Source organism: Podarcis vaucheri (genome assembly GCF_965113315.1).
Source record: "Podarcis vaucheri genome assembly, chromosome: W".
Lineage (NCBI taxonomy): Eukaryota > Metazoa > Chordata > Lepidosauria > Squamata > Lacertidae > Podarcis > Podarcis vaucheri.
In genome coordinates, this window is record NC_138757.1 from 766,572 (window position 1) to 784,627 (window position 18,056).

At 48.2% G+C, this 18,056-nt stretch overlaps 1 protein-coding gene across 1 annotated transcript in view; it reads left to right on the forward strand.

Moving 5' to 3' along the window:
* The window catches only part of LOC309523387 (putative helicase senataxin), a gene marked incomplete at its 3' end in the record, with an annotated part of 60,354 nt that extends 50,284 nt beyond the window's left edge, over positions 1 to 10,070 (forward strand). Inside the window, exons 4-6 of the mRNA XM_082207161.1 lie at positions 1,247 to 1,466; positions 2,357 to 2,476; positions 10,048 to 10,070. Coding sequence (XP_082063287.1) covers positions 1,247 to 1,466; positions 2,357 to 2,476; positions 10,048 to 10,070 — 363 coding nt within the window. The remainder of the gene's footprint in view (positions 1 to 1,246; positions 1,467 to 2,356; positions 2,477 to 10,047) is intronic.
* Between the last annotated feature and the right edge of the window lie 7,986 nt (positions 10,071 to 18,056).

The following is an 18,056-nucleotide window of genomic DNA, read 5'->3' on the forward strand; positions in this document are numbered from 1 at the left end:
AAGAAAGAAGATTCCACCTAAACATTAGGAAGAACTTCCTGACAGTAAGAGCTGTTCGACAGTGGAATTTGCTGCCCAGGAGTGTGGTGGAGTCTCCTCCTTTGGAGGTCTTTAAGCAGAGGCTTGACAACCATATGTCAGGAGTGCTCTGATGGTGTTTCCTGCTTGGCAGGGGGTTGGACTCGATGGCCCTTGTGGTCTCTTCCAACTCTATGATTCTATGATTCTATGATTCTATTTGGCCCCCTTATTGAAGGAGGGGATCTTTCAGGGTGACCTATCTGTTGAATAACTGTAGGAATGACTTGGAGAATGCGGCAAGATTTTGGAGTGACGCCATGAAATTACGTCACCATAGGTCCTAAGAGCCACCTTTGTATCTCACAACGTCTGGACAGTTTTATCCTAAAGTGCCTCCTACTATGTTTTGTTACCTGTGTTGTTTTCCAATCCATGTATACGACATACTCTTACTATGCCAATAAAGGAGATTGATTGAGAACTAACTTATGCTTAAGAGTACACCCATTGAAGTTAACAAACCTAAGTTGATCGTGCCTGTCAGGGGACTGCCATCAAAAGGGGGGAGGGAGGCAGGAACGATAGGGAAACAGACATGCAGCTTCCGCCGCCTAGTTTTCGCAAGGAAAAGAGGAGGAGATTGGGAGTGTCCAGCTTCTTATGATGGGGGGGGGGCGCGGAAGAACCCACTCTTGGAATCTGCTACTGACTGAGGCAGACATGAACTTTGGACTTCTGCACTGTACATAGTTTGCACCAAATAAAACCTATAAAAAGGCAGGTCGGAGTCCTGGCTGTTTACTCGTGAGCAACCATGCGCATCCTTGACAGCGCCCATCAATTTCAGTGGGCCTGCTCTGCATAGGACTGACACAGGATACAACCCAAAGTAACATCCAAACTGTTCTACATTGTTATTAACACAGTTCTATTTTTAGTAATTCTGCCCAGAATCTTTTTTTAAAAAGGTTGTTGTTAAAAGGTGGTCTCTTGTCCCTCAGTTTCTAGGGTGGTTGGGAAGTGAGGAGGCTAGGAAGTTCACAACCTTCAAATAAGCATTTCTAGAAATAGATATCTAGGCTGTCTGGTTTGGAATTTGAACCTTTATCTTACGCTTTATAATAGTTGCTTTTCATGCCAACTTGCTTCCTGCCCCAATTTGTCTTAACAATTACTGTTGTGATTCCTTACTGTAGTAATTCCTAGTGTCCCCCCAAACCCACAGATTCGTCAGTGGGCCATCCTGAAAGCCAGGAGCCTGGGGAAGGTGGACAGGGACGACTATTACAACATCCAGGAAGTGTTGACGTGCTTGTTCAGAGTCATAGAGCTGGACCACTTTGAAAACTCTGATACTTATAACCTTGCAATAGTTGAGAAGGGGAATCTTATCTTGTTGCCTCGCCATCTGTATGATACCACCAGTTACGAAAACTACTGGCTAGGTGAGTAGAAGCAAGCTGAGATGTTAGGCTTGAACCATTCTATAGAGAGTGGTAGCATTGTAGTACAGCAGAGATGGCTAAACCTTTTTGTCTTTTGGCGCATGGGCAACATTGGCTCATAACAAAACCTCTGAGGGCTTCATGCCAGCACTGTGTGTGCCCCCAAAATGGGCATGGGGTGAGCCTGGGTACAACCACCCCACACTCAGTCTGTGTGTCTTCCCCTCCAGTGCATGCATGCATGCATGCGCGCGCGCGCACACACACACACACACACACACACACACACACGCACACGGAAAGCTACCTTACACTGAATTTGACCATTGGTCCATATAGCTAAAAGCTTACTAACCTGTGGTCTTAGCTGTTGCTGGAATATGTTTCTCATAATCTTGGACTATTAGCTTGCCAGTTGGGGCTGATGGGAATCGTAGTCTAATAGAATTTAGAGGGCTGCAGGCTTGCGCCCTGAGGCTCCTTTTCTCCTGTTCCTTGTAGAATGAAAACTTTCCTTCCTTTACCTGTATCAGACATTTTTTGTGGCATTTAACTGTTGCATATATCATTTTTAAAAATTACACCATCTCAACTATGTTTGTGCAACCTGTTCAAAGAAATGTGTAGTGAAAAACAGGGGAAGCTAACATGATGCCCTCCAGATGTTGTTGGACTCCCAACTCCCATCAGCCCTAGTCAATATGGTCTGCTGCCAGGGATGATGGGAGTTGTATTCCCAAGCTCTAGAGGGCTCCAGAGATTAAAAGTTTGAGTGGCATGCTAGCAGGTGCAATTACAAAAGTAGGTTTTGTTTTGGTTGTGGATTAAGATCGGGAGTTAAGCCAACACCCAGTGATAGCTTCTGAACTTTCTCATTTTCATTGTTGTAGGTATCTGTATGTTGTTGATGGTGCTGGAAGAACAAGCCATGGATTTGTTGTTGTTTGGCCCAGACAAGCAGATTGACTTCATGCCATGCATAATGAAGGCCATGAAGAAACCAACGGAGGGTAAGTAACTAATAATCATTTTTTTTATATATAAATTTTTTTAATTAGTTTTACAAAGTTTTTTAAACAAACACACACATAAAAAGACATACAAACACGTATAGTTTCATAACCATTTTTCGTAAACTTCTTTTCTCGAACTTCCCCATACCTCCCCTTTCTGCATCCCAATGTTCATAATTTTTTAACAACTTCCAAATATTTCTTTCCAACCTCTGTCATGTTAATCTTTTCTTTAGTCTAATCTTATATTGCTGTAACCCCTTCTTTCTGAAAACCTCAACATTCTAGCATTCATCAAGTTTATAATAGTCCTTAAGATATATTTTAAATTTCTTCCATTCTTCTTCCGTCGTCTCTTTTCCCTGATCACGGATTCTGCCAGTCATCTCAGCCAATGTCATGTAGTCCATCACTTTGATCTGCCATTCTTCCAGGGTGGGTAAATCTTGTGTCTTCCAATACTTTGCGATGAGTATTCTCGCTGCTGTTGTGGCGTACATAAAGAAAATTCTATCTTTCTTTGACACCAATTGGCCGACAATGCCCAGGAGAAAGGCCTCTGGTTTCTTAGGAAAAGTACATTTAAGTACCTTTTTCATTTCATTATATATCATTTCCCAGAAAGCCTTAATCTTCAGGCATGTCCACCAAAGATGGTAGAAAGTGCCTTCAGTTTCTTTACATTTCCAACACTTGTTATCAGGCAAATGGTAAATTTTTGCTAGCTTGACTGGGGTCATGTACCACCTATAGACCATTTTCATAATATTTTCCTTTAAGGCATTACATGCCGTAAATTTTATTCCGGTGTTCCACAACCATTCCCAGTCAGCAAACATAATGTTATGACCAACATCCTGTGCCCACTTAATCATAGCTGATTTAACTGTTTCATCTTGTGTGTTCCATTTCAGCAGCAAATTATACATTCTTGACAAATTCTTAGTATTGGGTTCTAATAGTTCAGTCTCTAATTTTGATTTTTCCACCTGGAAGCCAATTTTCCTGTCTTGTTTATAGAAGTAACTAATAATCATTGGGGGCAGCGATACAAGCAAATTAAAAACAGTCTGAGTGTCCACTCTCTTAAGGTAAAATCATTCCTTTCACAGAACTTGTACGCCAAGTAACTTACTTAATGTGGAAATGTTATGGTATAGTATATGATGGCTGACAGCTAGTTTCTTTTTTAAAAAAACTTTTTTATTTATTCAAAATGAAAAATAAAAGAAAAATCATTATTCCATTTTGCATATCATACTTTGGGGAAAAACAAAACAAAACCCATATACACAAAAATAAAGAAATACTAAAACTTTCACCCGTGTAGCTTCCCTCCACCACAACTTGACATCCTTTGTACTATAAATAGTTTAACATTGTGTCTTGTATTATCCAATATATATCCATTATTAATTTTACCTTAGTTTGATTCATCTTTACATACTTATTCTACGCATAGCAATATATTATTCTTAGAGCAGTGTTTTTTCATATAGTCCTCAAAACATTGCCATTCCTTCCTTACATTTTGGTTGGACTGATTTCTTATGGCTGCCGTTAATTTGGCCAATCTTATAAATTCACATAATTTAATTATCCAGTCTTCTTTAGTGGGAATGATGTCTCCTTTCCAATTTCTAGCAGGTAGCAATCTGGCTGTGACTGTGGCATATAAAAACATCCTTTTCTTATCCTGTGGGATGTCATTTCCTAAAATACCCAATAGGAACGCCTCCAGTTTCTTCTCTCTAGAAATTTCGAACTTTTTTTTCTTTAATTCTTTATGGATACATCCCCAGAAGTTCTTAACTTTCTCACATCCCCACCATACATGGAACATTGTCCCCTCAATTTTATTACATTTCCAACACAGGTTGGATTTTAGTTTATATACCTTGACTAATTTAGAGGGTGTCATATACCACCTATATAACATTTTTACCAGATTTTCCATAATGGTGTAACAGGCAGTAAATCTGATGTCTGGTCTCCAAAGTTTTTCCCACTGCTCCATCTGCATTGTGTGGCTGATGTCCTGGGCCCATTTTACCATAACATCTTTTACTTGCTCATCTTTCAGGTCCCATTCAAGTAATAGATCTTAAATTTTAGATAATAATAATTTCTTATTGTTCTTTAATAATATAATTTGTAATTTGGATTCTTCTTTTCCGAAACCTATTTTTTTATCTGAATTAAATACATTATTTAACTGGTGGTATTGTAGCCAATCGGTGAGATAATGCCTTATCTCTTCAAATGATTTCAATTTCATTTGCCCTTGATCTTCTTTTAGTAGTTGGCTGTAAGTTCCCCAATTGCTATTCATATTTATATTTTTAACTGTGAAGGCCTCTAATGGGGACAGCCACCATGGCGTTTGAGGTTCAAGTAATGGTTGGTGTCAGAGCTGCTTCCAGATCCCAGCTCACAGAGGACCACGCTAGCCGGCAACACTGTACAAAAGTCTTTATTGAGTTACAGTTTCCATTTTCAAGCCGCAGCGCGCAGCTCTACGTCTTAGAAGCTAGAACGGCGAAGCTCCGTCTGAGTCTCCGCCTCCTGTACACCAACTTAATACTCTAGCCTTACTCCACCTCTTCCGTCTTTCCTTCCTTCTCTGGGTCCCTCTGCCCCCCGTGGTCTCTTCCTTCCTGGACTCTTCTGACGCTGACCCCCCGGACTCTTCTCCCTCCTTGCGGCGGGCTTTAGGACCTGGCTCCCTATCCGGGCTGCTTACTGTGCCGCCTTCCTGTGCATTTGAACTTGGCGCGCGCGCCCAACCTTCAACCTTCCTCTTGACCGTTTCCTCGCTCCCCGATGGAGGTGTGGCCAATCCTGACTCATGCCCTCCCGCTTGCGGCGAGCCGCCTGATCCCGATACCTGGGACCCCTCCTCCCTACTGCGCTCTGGTGGGGAAGCTGGCCCCGATTTCCAACTGCTGCTCTCTGAGTCCCCTCTGGTCCCTTCTTCCTGGGGTGTCCCCCTAGGCGCCCCCCTTGCTCTGACCACTGACGCTCCTTTCTGTGAATCTTCCGATTCACTGGAAAGACTCAGAGATCTCGGGCCGCTGTCATCGCTCATATTTCCTTCGGATTCCTCCCCCTCGCTCTCTGTTTCCTCCCTTTCCTGTGCCTCTGCTTCTGAACCCCTGACATCCATCCCCCCCTCGAAGCCCCCCCTTCCCCCCTCCCCTCCTTCAGGTGTGGGTGCTGGGTGCTCCATTGTTATGGGGGTGAGTGCCGGATACAGTTCGTTTCCCGCGGCGTACATCCAACTGGATAAGTCCGGCTCTTCCTCCTTGCGCTCGCCGACGTCGATCACCTCTGCTTCCATCTCTGTGCCGCCGTGCTCGAACCCAAGGTCCTCCCCGAACACGTCCAAGTCTGTCTCTCCCTCGGTCTCTTCTGGGTACGTTGCTCGCCCGGGACCCTCCAGCCACTTCCTGCGCCACTGCTCCTCTGGTCGATCATCCCACCAATACGAGGGTTCTGAGGCAGATCCCGAGGGTGACCCCTCCGGGGAACGTGTGCTCAGTGTCGGTTCCTCGTCTGAGTCGAACCCCTGGAACGTGCTGGCTGAAAGCGTGGGTGTGAAAAGCCAGTCGTCGAAAAACTCGGCTGGCATGGGCCTGTGTGGGAAGAGGGCATGAAACTCGTCTTTGAGCAGAGGTTCCTCCAAAGCGTAGCCCTGCACTCAGCTGTTGGCACTGGCTGGGGTGCCCTCTCTGGCGAGAAGGTATTCTACTCCCTCTTCCCCCCACCTGGAGTCTAAAATCTCTGTGACCTCGTTGATGGGCTCCCCCTCTGGCGACCCCCCCTGCATGGTCCTTTCCCCGAGCGGGCTCGGTGCCATCCCTGGCTCCTGAAATCTGTGAGGTGCCTTGTAGGGAGTGAGCACTGATCTATGGAATACCGGATGCATCCTGGATCCCTCCAGAAGTGTCAGCCGGAAAGCCACCGGATTGACCTGTGCCTCGACTTGGTAGGGCCCTAGCTGCTTATGCCCGAGCTTCTTCTTAGCTAACGATCTGGCCGGCACTGCTTGGGCTGCCAACCAAACCCAGTCTCCCACCTGTATTTCTTCACCAACCCTCCTGTGTCTGTCAGCCTGTACTTTGTATGCGTGCTTAGCTAGCTCTAACTGCCTTCGAAGCTGTTCGTGGACCTCCTGCAACTCTGACGCGAATGCGTCCGCTGCCTGTGGCTCCCCCTCCCCCACCCTCTCTAATCCCGGGAAGGTTCTGGGATGCCTCCCATTGTTGGCGAAGAACGGCGTCACCCCCGTGGACACGTGCTTCGTGTTGTTGTAGGCGAACTCGGCGAGTGGCAGGTAGTCCACCCACGTTGCAGGCTGCTGATTTGCGTAACATCTCAGGTACTGCTGCATGATGGCATTGACCCGCTCCGCTTGTCCGTTGGTCTGCGGGTGTCTCGCCGACGCTAGGTTGATCTTGACGTTCAGGATGCCCATCAGCTTCTGCCAGAAGTTCGAGATGAACTGTCGCCCTCGGTCGGACAGTATGGACCGTGGCAGACCGTGAACTTTGAACACGTGATCTATGAACAGTTTGGCGGTCTGTTCCGCCGTGGCCACCTTCGCACATGGAATGAAATGTGCCATTTTGGTTAACAAGTCCACTACCACTAGCACTGCTGTCTTGCCCCTCGAGCTGGGCAGATCCGTGACAAAGTCCAGGGCCACCCTCTCCCACGGTTCGAACGGAGTTTGCAGCGGTTCCAGCAGTCCCGCCGGCGGTTTATGCACCGGCTTAGCCCTCTGGCAGGTGTCGCACCTCGCAACGTAGTCCGCGACTTCCCCCTGCATCTTGGGCCACCAGAAGTCTCTAGCGACTAATTTTATCGTCTTCTCTGTGCCAAAGTGCCCGGCTGTGGGTGCGTCGTGCAACTGCTGCAGTACCTTAGCGCGAAGTTCGTCTCCCGGCACGTAGATGGCCCCTTTGCGGATGAGCAACCCGTCGCGCACTTGGAACTCGTCTCTCTTCGCCGTGCCCCTGTGCACCTCTTCCATCTTTGCTCGTGCGAAGGAGTCGTCCTGCAACGCGCGACGTACAGCATCCAGGTCTACGGTTGCCGAAGCGCACGCCCACGCTTCTGGTGCGAAAATGTGCTTGGCTGCCGCTGGCGTCGCCTCCTCGAGGTATTGCGGCTTCCTGGACAGTGCATCCGCCATGACGTTGTTGTCACCTGGGACGTACTCTATCCTGAAGTTGAAGTCCACAAAGAACTCCGCCCAACGTATGTGCCTCTGGTTCAGGAACCTCGCCGTGCGCCAGTACTCCAGATTCTTATGGTCCGTGCGGACCTGCACTGTGTGTTTGGCTCCGATCAGGAAGTGCCTCCACGCCTTGAATGCTGCATGAATGGCAAGCAACTCCCTGTCCCAGATGGTGTAGTTCTGCTCCGACTTGCTGAGCTTCCTGGAGTAGAAGGCGCACGGCCTCCAATCCCCATGCGGGTCTTGCTGCAACAGGACTGCTCCCACGGCCCTGTCTGAGGCGTCCGTTTCAACCCTCATCAGTTTGCTGGGATTTACATGCAGTAGTTGCTCTTCGGACGAGAAGAGACGCTTGAGTTTCTGAAAGGACTGCTCCGCCTGCTCCGTCCAGATGAACTTCTTCTTCTTGGAGCTGAGTGTGTCGGTAATGGCCGCCGTCTGCATCGCGAACCCCTTGATGAACTTGCGATAGAAGTTAGCAAAGCCGACAAACCGCTGGACCTCCTTCCGGTTGCGTGGGCTCTTCCAGTCAAACACTGCGCGAACCTTGGCGCTGTCCATGGCGAGCCCCTTGTCCGACAATTTGTATCCCAGGAAATCCACCTCCGTCATGTCGAACTGGCACTTCTCCAGCTTGGCGTACAGTCTATGCTCCTGTAGTCTTCGCAGAACTTCCTTGACGTCTCTGTCGTGAACCTGCTGCGATTCAGAAAATATCAGGATGTCGTCCAGGAAGCAGACACACTTCTTGTAGAGGAGCCCCGCTAACACGTGATGCATGAAAGCTTGAAAACAGTGGGAGCCATTTTGTAATCCAAATGGCATAACTCTGTATTCGTAGGTGCCCAGGGGCATGAACATGGCCGTCTTCCACTCGTCGCCCTCCCGTATGCGAATAAGGTTGTACGCCCCTCGCAGGTCCAACTTGGTGAACTTGCGTCCTTTGCGCACCGTCGCGAGGAGGTCGTCTTCGCTGCGAGAGCACATTCATCTGGTACTATACCAGCTGCACTGGCTCCCGGTGGAGTACAGGATCAGGGTTAAGGTGCTGGTTTTAACTTTTAAAGCCCTATACGGCCTAGGACCCTCGTACCTACGGGACCGCCTCTCCTGGTATGCCCCACAGAGAAACCTACGGTCTGCAAATAGTAACATCCTCAAGGTCCCAGGCCTCAGAGAGGTTAGGCTGGCCTCAACTAGAGCCAGGGCCTTCTCGGCTGCGGCTCCAAACTGGTGGAATGCTCTGTCACAAGAGACTAGGGCCCTGCGGGACCTGACATCTTTCCGCAGGGCCTGCAAGACAGAGTTGTTCCGCCAGGCCTTTGGTCAGGGCGCAGCCTGACTCCCTCCTCTGGCAACCTGCACAGAATTTTGCTTAATTGGTTGCCATCAATTTGATTTAATTAATTTTTATAATGAAATATTTTTAGATTGTGTGATTATTTGACTGATTATTTGATTGTTGTTAGCCGCCCTGAGCCCGGCTTCGGCTGGGGAGGGCGGGATATAAATAAAATTTATTATTATTATTATTATTACCCTCTCCCTTCCGGGATAACTGAACCTTTGTACCTTTGCCCTTCTGCATGCCCTACAAACCAGGGATTTACCACATGCTTTCAGTTTGCAACCTTTCGTGCATTGGGGCAACTTCTGGACATTTTCCAAACTGCTGTGCGACATTCTCCTGTGCCACAAGTGAACACAAGAATCATGAATGGGAACATTAGCACACTTCGCCTGTGCTGTCTCGGCATCTCCCTTACCCTCCAGAGGTGTCTCCAGAACAAAGAGGTTGTTCTGACATGCAACACTGACCAGTTGTCTCCCACCCCTGGAAATGGAACAAGCATCATTTTCAAAGCAAACCTTATAACCCTCCTTTACAAGAGCAGGTACAGATAAAAGACAACAATGCATCTCTGGCACAACGTAGACTTCCAGCTCCGCCTGTAAAAAAGAAACAAACACATTTCCCACGTTAGATAAAGGCCTCTGTGATCCATCAGCAAAAACAACAGTTTTCCCAGCTGAAACAGCTCTGCAGTTCAGCATTTCGCCACTAGGTGGCGCTGGCATCAGGTGATGTCTGGCTCCTGAGTCGATGACCCAACGCATCATTCTGTCCTCACTGGAGTTGTCCCGTAGCGTTGCCATGGAGGCAGCTAGGTGATAAGAATCTTCTTCACTCCCTGAGTCACGTCCTCCCTTCGCTTTCCCATGCTGGCCTCCTCTCCTGGACTGGCTGCCATGGGAACCTGGCTGACTGCCATGGGAAGCGACCTTGGCGTCATCCTGCCCGGCCTCTCTCGCTCTCTGCGGACAGGATCGACGCAGATGGTTGACTGACCCACAGACAAAACATTGACGAGTGGAAAAAGCCTGAACTGTGTCTTCTGCTGGCCTGCCCCCCCCCTCTTCTCACGAGGCTCCCAGGACGCTTTCCTGCACCCCCTCTGGTGGGTAAAGGGCTACCAGCACTTGGCCTCTTTCCAGGCTCCTCACACAGACACGTTGCAGCATCCACACAGTCCTCAGACTCAGCAACAGCAACAGTCGCAGCAGCAGCAGCAACAGTAACAGTAACAGTCCCTTCGCCCCCCTGTGGGGGCTCCCAGCTCCTCCCAGCTGTGTATCGGCTCTCAAGAATGTGGCCGGCGCCATCTTGCCTCTCCCCTTCGGATGCAGCCACCTCTCGGCCCTTGCTTCCCAGCTCCACAAGCTTCTTGGAGTGCTAGCCAAGCGGCCTCTGGCCTTCTTGCACCCAGGACAACAGGCACCAGATGAGCATCCACATTTTCTGCCAAAAAAAACAAGCACACGCTTCTCAACTTCACTTTGCTCTGCAGCTCTCTTAGCCTCTGCTTTCCCAGCTGCCTTCGGTGGTGGCTCGACAACGTCCCACAGCTGCTCCCCCACCAATAACAGCTCTGCTTGAAAGCTCCACTGCAGCCAATTTTGGCTATCCAGTTTCTGACATGGCAGCTTAAGCTCAAAGCCATGTTCTTGGGGCTGAGCCATTTGCCTTCCTCCCCGGGGCTGAGCCTACTCACGTAACAGCCGCTCCTCCTGGCACCCGGTCCTGGAGATGAGATCCTCCCCAGCGAGCTCCACTGCCTCAAACATTAGGCAGGACTCCAGCTGGCTCCCACACACACCAGCACGACTTGGCAACAGCTTCCAAAGCTTGGCTGGCCTCCCATAACCTGTGGCTTTATGATGGCGTCCGGCACATTCTGCTGCGCCACTGCGCTCCCGTGCCTAGCCCTCTCGTAGCTTGGTCTCAGCAGAGTCTCCGCAGCGGTAGAAACTGTTGCAGTGTGTGGGTAATAAATCAGACTGTACGCAGGCTTGTTGCTTATCTCCAACAGTCTTTAATCGTGTAGCAAAACATCTTAAATCATCCTGGCGAAATAGCACAAATCTTTCGCCTCTCGGTCAAACCGAAAAAAGACTCACACACAGAGAAACCACTCCCGTATGTGAACATAACCACGCCTCAGAATGTGAGACGTCACTCAGAACTGTTTAACCCTGTAAGTTCTGATTCTCTTCACAGCTTTCTCTAAATTCAATCGTAAAAGGCAACAGCTTATATTCATCAAATTGCCTCTGTAAGGCTGGGGCTCTCTCCACTTGTGTTACTTGAGATTTAACAACAGCTTTCTCCCTCGTCTTCTCCACAGCTTGCCATGTCAAAGTAGATTCCTGAATCGATTCCTGAGTAGTTTCTGTATAGGTATTCACTTTTTGTCCCAAATCAGTCATTTTTTGTCCCAAATTATCAATTTTAATAGTCATCACATCCATCTTCTCATGAAGCTGTTCCAATAAAGCACTTGTCTTGCAAAATGCAATCACTAAGGCCGCTCACCCCATGTCGCTCCGGATCCCCAAAACCGGGTTTCCCCGCGAGTAGGGGAGGCGCAAAAGGTGCCAGCCGAATCCCACGTCCACAGGCTTCTCCCGCCTGTGGTTTTTAGTGGGTCTCACTTTTCCCATGTTTGCATTTACTCTTGGCTTAATCACAGATAACTTTCTAGTGACGCCACCCTGTGTCACTTACTTCCTGTTCTTTGTAACCAAATAATAGTAATCATAATTTTATTATTTGTACTCTGCCCATCTGACTCGGTTTCCCCAGCCACTCTAGGCAGCTTCCTGCAGATAAAGAACACAATAAAACATCAAACATTCCCAATAACCCCCACTACTTTCTTTATATTTATTTTACAGGCAAATATACTGCACAAATCAACTAGGTGGTGGACACATTTGTAAAGCAGCATAAAAGTACTTAGCACCTGGACAGAGATATGCAATAGTAGGGCTGGGCGATATCTGGGTTTCAACTAGAGGACTCCTCTGCTGAGTGCCTGAGGGCCCCATTCCTGCCTCTCTCCACCTGGCCTAGAGCGGGGCCTGACAGGCCCATGAGGACTGCTGCTCAGCAGAGAGGACCTCTTTTTTTAAAAAAACTGTTTTTAAACTGTTTCGATAGCCTTTTAAATTGTGGGGTTTTTTTCAACAACCTCAGATATGCAGATGACACAACCTTGATGGCAGAAGTGAGGAGAAATTAAAGAACCTTTTAATGAGGGTGAAAGAGGAGAGCACAAAATATGGTCTGAAGCTCAACATCAAAAAAACGAAGATCATGGCCACTGGTCCCATCACCTCCTGGCAAATAGAAGGGGAAGAAATGGAGGCAGTGAGAGATTTCACTTTCTTGGGCTCCATGATCACTGCAGATGGTGACAGCAGTCACGAAATTAAAAGACGCCTGCTCCTTCGGAGAAAGGCGATGGCAAACCTAGACAGCATCTTAAAAAGCAGAGACATCGCCTTGCCAACAAAGGTCCGTATAGTTAAAGCCATGGTTTTCCCAGTAGTGATGTATGGAAGTGAGAGCTGGACCATAAAGAAGGCTGGTCGCCAAAGAATTGATGCTTTTAAATTCTGGTGCTGGAGGAGACTCTTGAGAGTCCCATGGACTGCAAGAAGATCAAACCTATTCTTCATTCTGAAGGAAATCAGCCCTGAGTGCTCACTGGAAGGACAGATCCTGAAGCTGAGGCTCCAATACTTTGGCCACCTCATGAGAAGAGAAGACTCCCTGGAAAAGACCCTGATGTTGGGAAAGATGGAGGGCACAAGGAGAAGGGGACGACAGAGGACAAGATGGTTGGACAGTGTTCTCGAAGCTACAAACATGAGTCTGACCAAACTGTGGGAGGCAGTGGAAGATAGGAGTGCCTGGTGTGCTCTGGTCCATGGGGTCACGAAGAGTCGGACACGACTGAACGACTAAACAACAATAACATAGAGATTCTCTATCTCCAGGCTCTCTGTCCAGTTTTTTTTGGGGGGGCCTAGAGTGTTTGTTCCTGGCGTTGGGCAATCAGGACAGATTAGGGATTCTGCTAGTTTACCACCCGCCTCACTGCCCAGCAGTCTCCCTGCCTGAGATGACAGAGTTGGTCTTGGAGGCAGTGTTGGGGACTCCTAGACTACTGGTTCTGGGAGACTTCAACATCCATGTTGAGACAGCTGGCTCTGGGGCGGCTCAGGACTTAATGGCTGCCATGACAACCATGGGGCTGTTCCAACATGTCACCGGCCCAACACACAAGGCAGGCCACACTCTGGACCTTGTTTTCTGGACTGGACAGGAAGAGGGTGATTTGAAGGTGGGGGACATTGACATCAGTCCCTTGTCGTGGTCAGATCACTTCCTGATGAGATTTAGGATGTCAGCACCTTTCCCCCTCCGCAGAGGGGGATCTATTAGGAAGGTCCGCCCTCGGAGGCTGATGGATCCAGTGGGATTTCAAACAGGTCTGGGGGATTTTTCGGCTGATATGACTGGCGCCCCTGTCAAAGCCATTGTTCAGCCCGGACACTGAGGTCCAGCCCAGAGGGCCTTCTGGTGGTTCCCTCACTGCAAGAAGCCAAGTTACAGGGAACCAGGCAGAGGGCCTTCTCGGTAGTGGCGCCCGCCCTGTGGAATGCCCTCCCAGCAGATGTCAAAGAGAAAAACAACTACCAGACTTTTAGAAGACATCTGAAGGCAGCCCTGTTTTGGGAAGCTTTTACTATCTGAAAGACTATTGTATTTTAATAGTTTGCTGGTGCCGCAATCCTCCCCAAGGGCCGATCTCTCTCTTTTTTTAATTAATTTACATCCATACACGATCTTAGGTACATGTACAGCCTTAAATAGTTATACCATTAAATATTGATTTAACCTTGTATTTGTACATACAGTGGTGTCTCGCAAAAGGAAAAGAATCCGTTCTGTGAGTCTCTTCGTCTAGCGGTTTTTTCGTCTTGCGAAGCAAGCCCATTGACGGATTAGCGGATTAGCGCTATTAGCGGCTTTTAGCGGCTTATCGGCTTAGCGGATAAGCAGATAAGCGGCTTAGCGGCTTAGAAAAAGGGGGGGAAGGGGGAAAAAACACAGGAACTTGCAAGACATTTTCGCCTTGCGAAGCAAGCCCATAGGAGATTCGTTTTGCGAAGCACCTCCAAAACGGAAAACTCTTTCGTCTAGTGAGTTTTCCGTCTTGCGAGGCATTCGTCTTGCGGGGCACCACTGTACTCTTTTCTTATAATTTCTAACTAAACAAAAATAAACCAAAGTAAAAAATCCAATAAACTAAATTATATGAAAACAGACTTCAGTTCCGGCTGCTGCAGAGGAAAATGTCGGTGTGCTGAGTGTCGTCTGTGACACGGAGCCGGCAGAGAGGCTTTGAGGGCAGCGCCAGAGCTCAGCGCACCCCCCAAAAAAACCCCACAGGAGTGTGGGGACCCAAGGGTTCCTGCAGAGCAAGAATTCTCCCCCCCCCCAAGCACCCCCTGGCTGCTGTTTAGCACACGGGAGAAAAGAGGAAGAGGCTTGAGAACGCTCCAGGCAACAACGCAACCTCCTGCTGAAGCTACGATCCGTCACCAGAAGCAGCAGACCTTCCTAATTAGAGGTAAAAGCCAATAAAACAATTGAAAGGCGCAGTTAGACCATAAAACTTCAATTTGGCGAAACGGAAACAAAATAGGAAGCCAGTTTCCGATCTTTGCGGACAGGCTCTGCAAGGGAACTTTTTTGTGAATGGGACTCAGACCTTGTTTATTGCTATGGATAATTGCTACAGCTAACTTTGACTGGAAGGATGGTTACATTCTAATGGCTTGCAACTTTAACTGTATCCAGTTACCCAGTGAGATATAAGTGAAAATCTACACAGCTGGAGGTTTAAGCAACTTTATAAAAAAATTTGGAAGAGCTAAAGAAGAAAGGGGGAAGTAAAGACAGGAAGCCTGCAGGGAACTCTTGCACATTTGGGGGGCAACCTCCAAAATAAAAGTAGAAAAGAGCCTGGAACAGCTTCCCAAGTACTCTAAAGTACCCCAAAAAGAAATGGGTAAAGGTACCGTACAGGCCAGTCGTGTCCAACTCTAGGGTTGTGTGCCCATCTCAATTAGGATGCCGGGGGCCAGCACTGTCCGGAGACACTTCCGGGTCACGTGGCCAGCGTGACAAAGCTGCAGCTGGCGAGCCAGCACCAGCAGAGCACACAGAAACGCCGTTTACCTTCCCGCTATATAGCGGTACCTATTTATCTATTTGCACTTTTTAGGGGTGCTTTCGAACTGCTAGGTGGGCAGGAGCTGGGACCGAAAGACGGGAGCTCACCCCGCCGCGGGGATTCGAACCGCCGACCATACGATCGGCAAGTCCTAGGCACTGAGGTTTTACCCACAGTGCCACCCGCGTCCCTTTAAAAAGAAAAAAGAAGAAATGGGAGAGTTCTCCAAATAAGATTTGTTAATCAAAGCTTCAGCTGCTTGATAACTGGAACTTTAGTTGCCTGTGAATTTGCGATTTGGAAAACAAGACTACGGCCATGGGATTAAAAATAAGAACTAACTAAAAGGACCTACAAGTTATGGAAATATTGCAAACCACCACCATTTGAGAGACTATAAGTAGATAAGTATAATTTAAAGAATAATTTCTTCTCTGCTGGTTTTTTATTTGTTTTGTGCATGCCTTTTGTTCCAAGACAATATTGGAAATTGGACTGGCCTAATATATCTTTTAATTTACCTCCCTTGTTCTTGGAATATTAACTGGTCCCCCCCTTATTGTTAAATATTGTATTTACATATTCTATGTTACATGTTTTATTGAACGTTTCCCCTTTTTTTATCTTCCTTTGCTTCGGGGATAAAAGTGAATGTGAAAGTGTGACGGGGAGAGAGATAGCTGACAAAAGGGAAAGGGAAACCGGGAGAAAGCTGGGAGGGGGTGAGAGCTGTACAGCCGAACAGATTCAGAGCTGGCAGGTGTGACCTTGAACAACTCATACAATACTTGGAACCAACAGATAAGGAATGTCGGGGCCAGACAGAATAACAACACGTAAAACAGCAGCTTCGGTTGCTGCTGCAGCTGCAAGATGGGCCAGTGTACAGGGCGATAATGGGGAAAAAGGCGACAAAGAACAGACAGACCCTTTTGCACTGCAGCTTTTAGAATTTAGGAAAGAGATGATGAAATCAATGCAAGAATTTACATAACAGGTCCGTAGTGACATGGAAAAATCTAATTTATCATTGAAGGAACAAGTACATAGAGATGTTGAGAACTCAAACAAAGTTCTAAAAGAACAGTTTGGGATATTGGGAGATAAGGTTAGCAATTTGGAGACAAAAGTACCGTAATTTTCGCTCCCTAACACGCAGATTTTTCCTCCTAAAAAGTAAGGGGAAATGTCTGTGCGTGTTATGGAGCGAATGCCTACAGATGGCGGGGGAATCTGCTGCAGTCGTGAGCAGTCCGTGGCTCACTTTGAAACAGCAAAGCGGGTGTAAGCGGCTCCTGTCAGCTAGCGGAGCCGGGGAGGAGGGAGAGAAGCAGAGCGGGAGTTGGCTGCTTTAAAACAACCCCTGCTCTCTGTCCCTGCCTGCAGTTTTTTGCTGTCCGATTTTGGATTAGGCACTGTAGGGGCTGTGTGTGTGTGTGTGTGCTTGAGCTATCGTTATCCTCCTCCTGCTTCCCCTTCACTCTCCCTGCGCCCCTGCGACTTTAGAATCCACACTCTGTGTGTCTGTGTGTGCGTGAGGGCTGCTTCTCCCCTTGCTTCCCGTTCACTCTCCCTGCGACTTTAGAATCCACACTCTGTGTGTCTGTGTGTGCGTGAGGGCTGCTTCTCCCCTTGCTTTCCATTCACTCTCCCTGCGACTTTAGAATCCACACTCTGTGTGTCTGTGTGTGCGTGAGGGCTGCTTCTCCCCTTGCTTCCCATTCACTCTCCCTGCGACTTTAGAATCGACACTCTGTGTGCCTCTGTGTGTGTGAGGGCTCCTTCTCCCCTTGCTTCCCGTTCACTCTCCCTGCGCCCCTGCGACTTTAGAATTGACACTCTGTGTGTGTGTCTGTGTGTGTGTGAGGGCTCCTTCTCCTTCTCTTGCTTCCCGTTCACTCTCCCTGCGCCCCTGCGCCCTTAGAATTGACACTCTGTGTGTCTGTGAGGGCTCCTTCTCCGTCTCTTGCTTCCCGTTCACTCTCCCTGCGACTTTAGAATTGGCACTCTGTGTGTCTGTGTGTGTGAGGGATCGTTCTCTGCTTCCCGTTCACTCCCCCAGCGACCCTGCGACTTCCAGCGCCCTGCGACTTTAGGGCCAGTTCTCTGTGTGTGTGTGTGTTTGTGTGTGTTGACCTCACTGCGCTTGTTGGGGGAGAGTGTTGGTAGCAATTTTTCTTGATTTGTCTCAGAGTGGTTACTATCGTGGTTTCCTTGCTGGGGAGGAGGGAGAGACGCAGAGCCTGCTTGTTCTAAAGGAGCAAAGCCGGAGAGGAGCCTCTTCTGCATTATTAGCAGCATCCTTCTCCACACCCCCCACGTGTGCTCCTTGTCCCTTGAGTGCTTTTCCTTCCCTCCCCACTTAAAACGTGGTTTCAAAGCACGGATCCACATGGATCCTCAGGATTTTTGCACTGGGTCACCCCAAATTCACCATCAGATCACATAGCATGTCCATGGCTACAGCTTGCACCAAAAAACACACACACCCACTGTTTCATGGGGCCGCAATGGCGCAAAAACGTGGTTACAAAGCATGGATCCACATGGATCCTCAGGATTTTTGCATTGGGCTACCCCAAACCCACCGTCAGATCACATGTCTGTGGCCACAGCATGAACCACAAAAATCATACATCCACTGTTTCGTTTAGAATATTTTTTTTCTTGTTTTCCTCCTCTAAAAACTATGTGCGTGTTATGGTCAGGTGAATGTTATAGAGCGAAAAATACGGTAGATAAATTA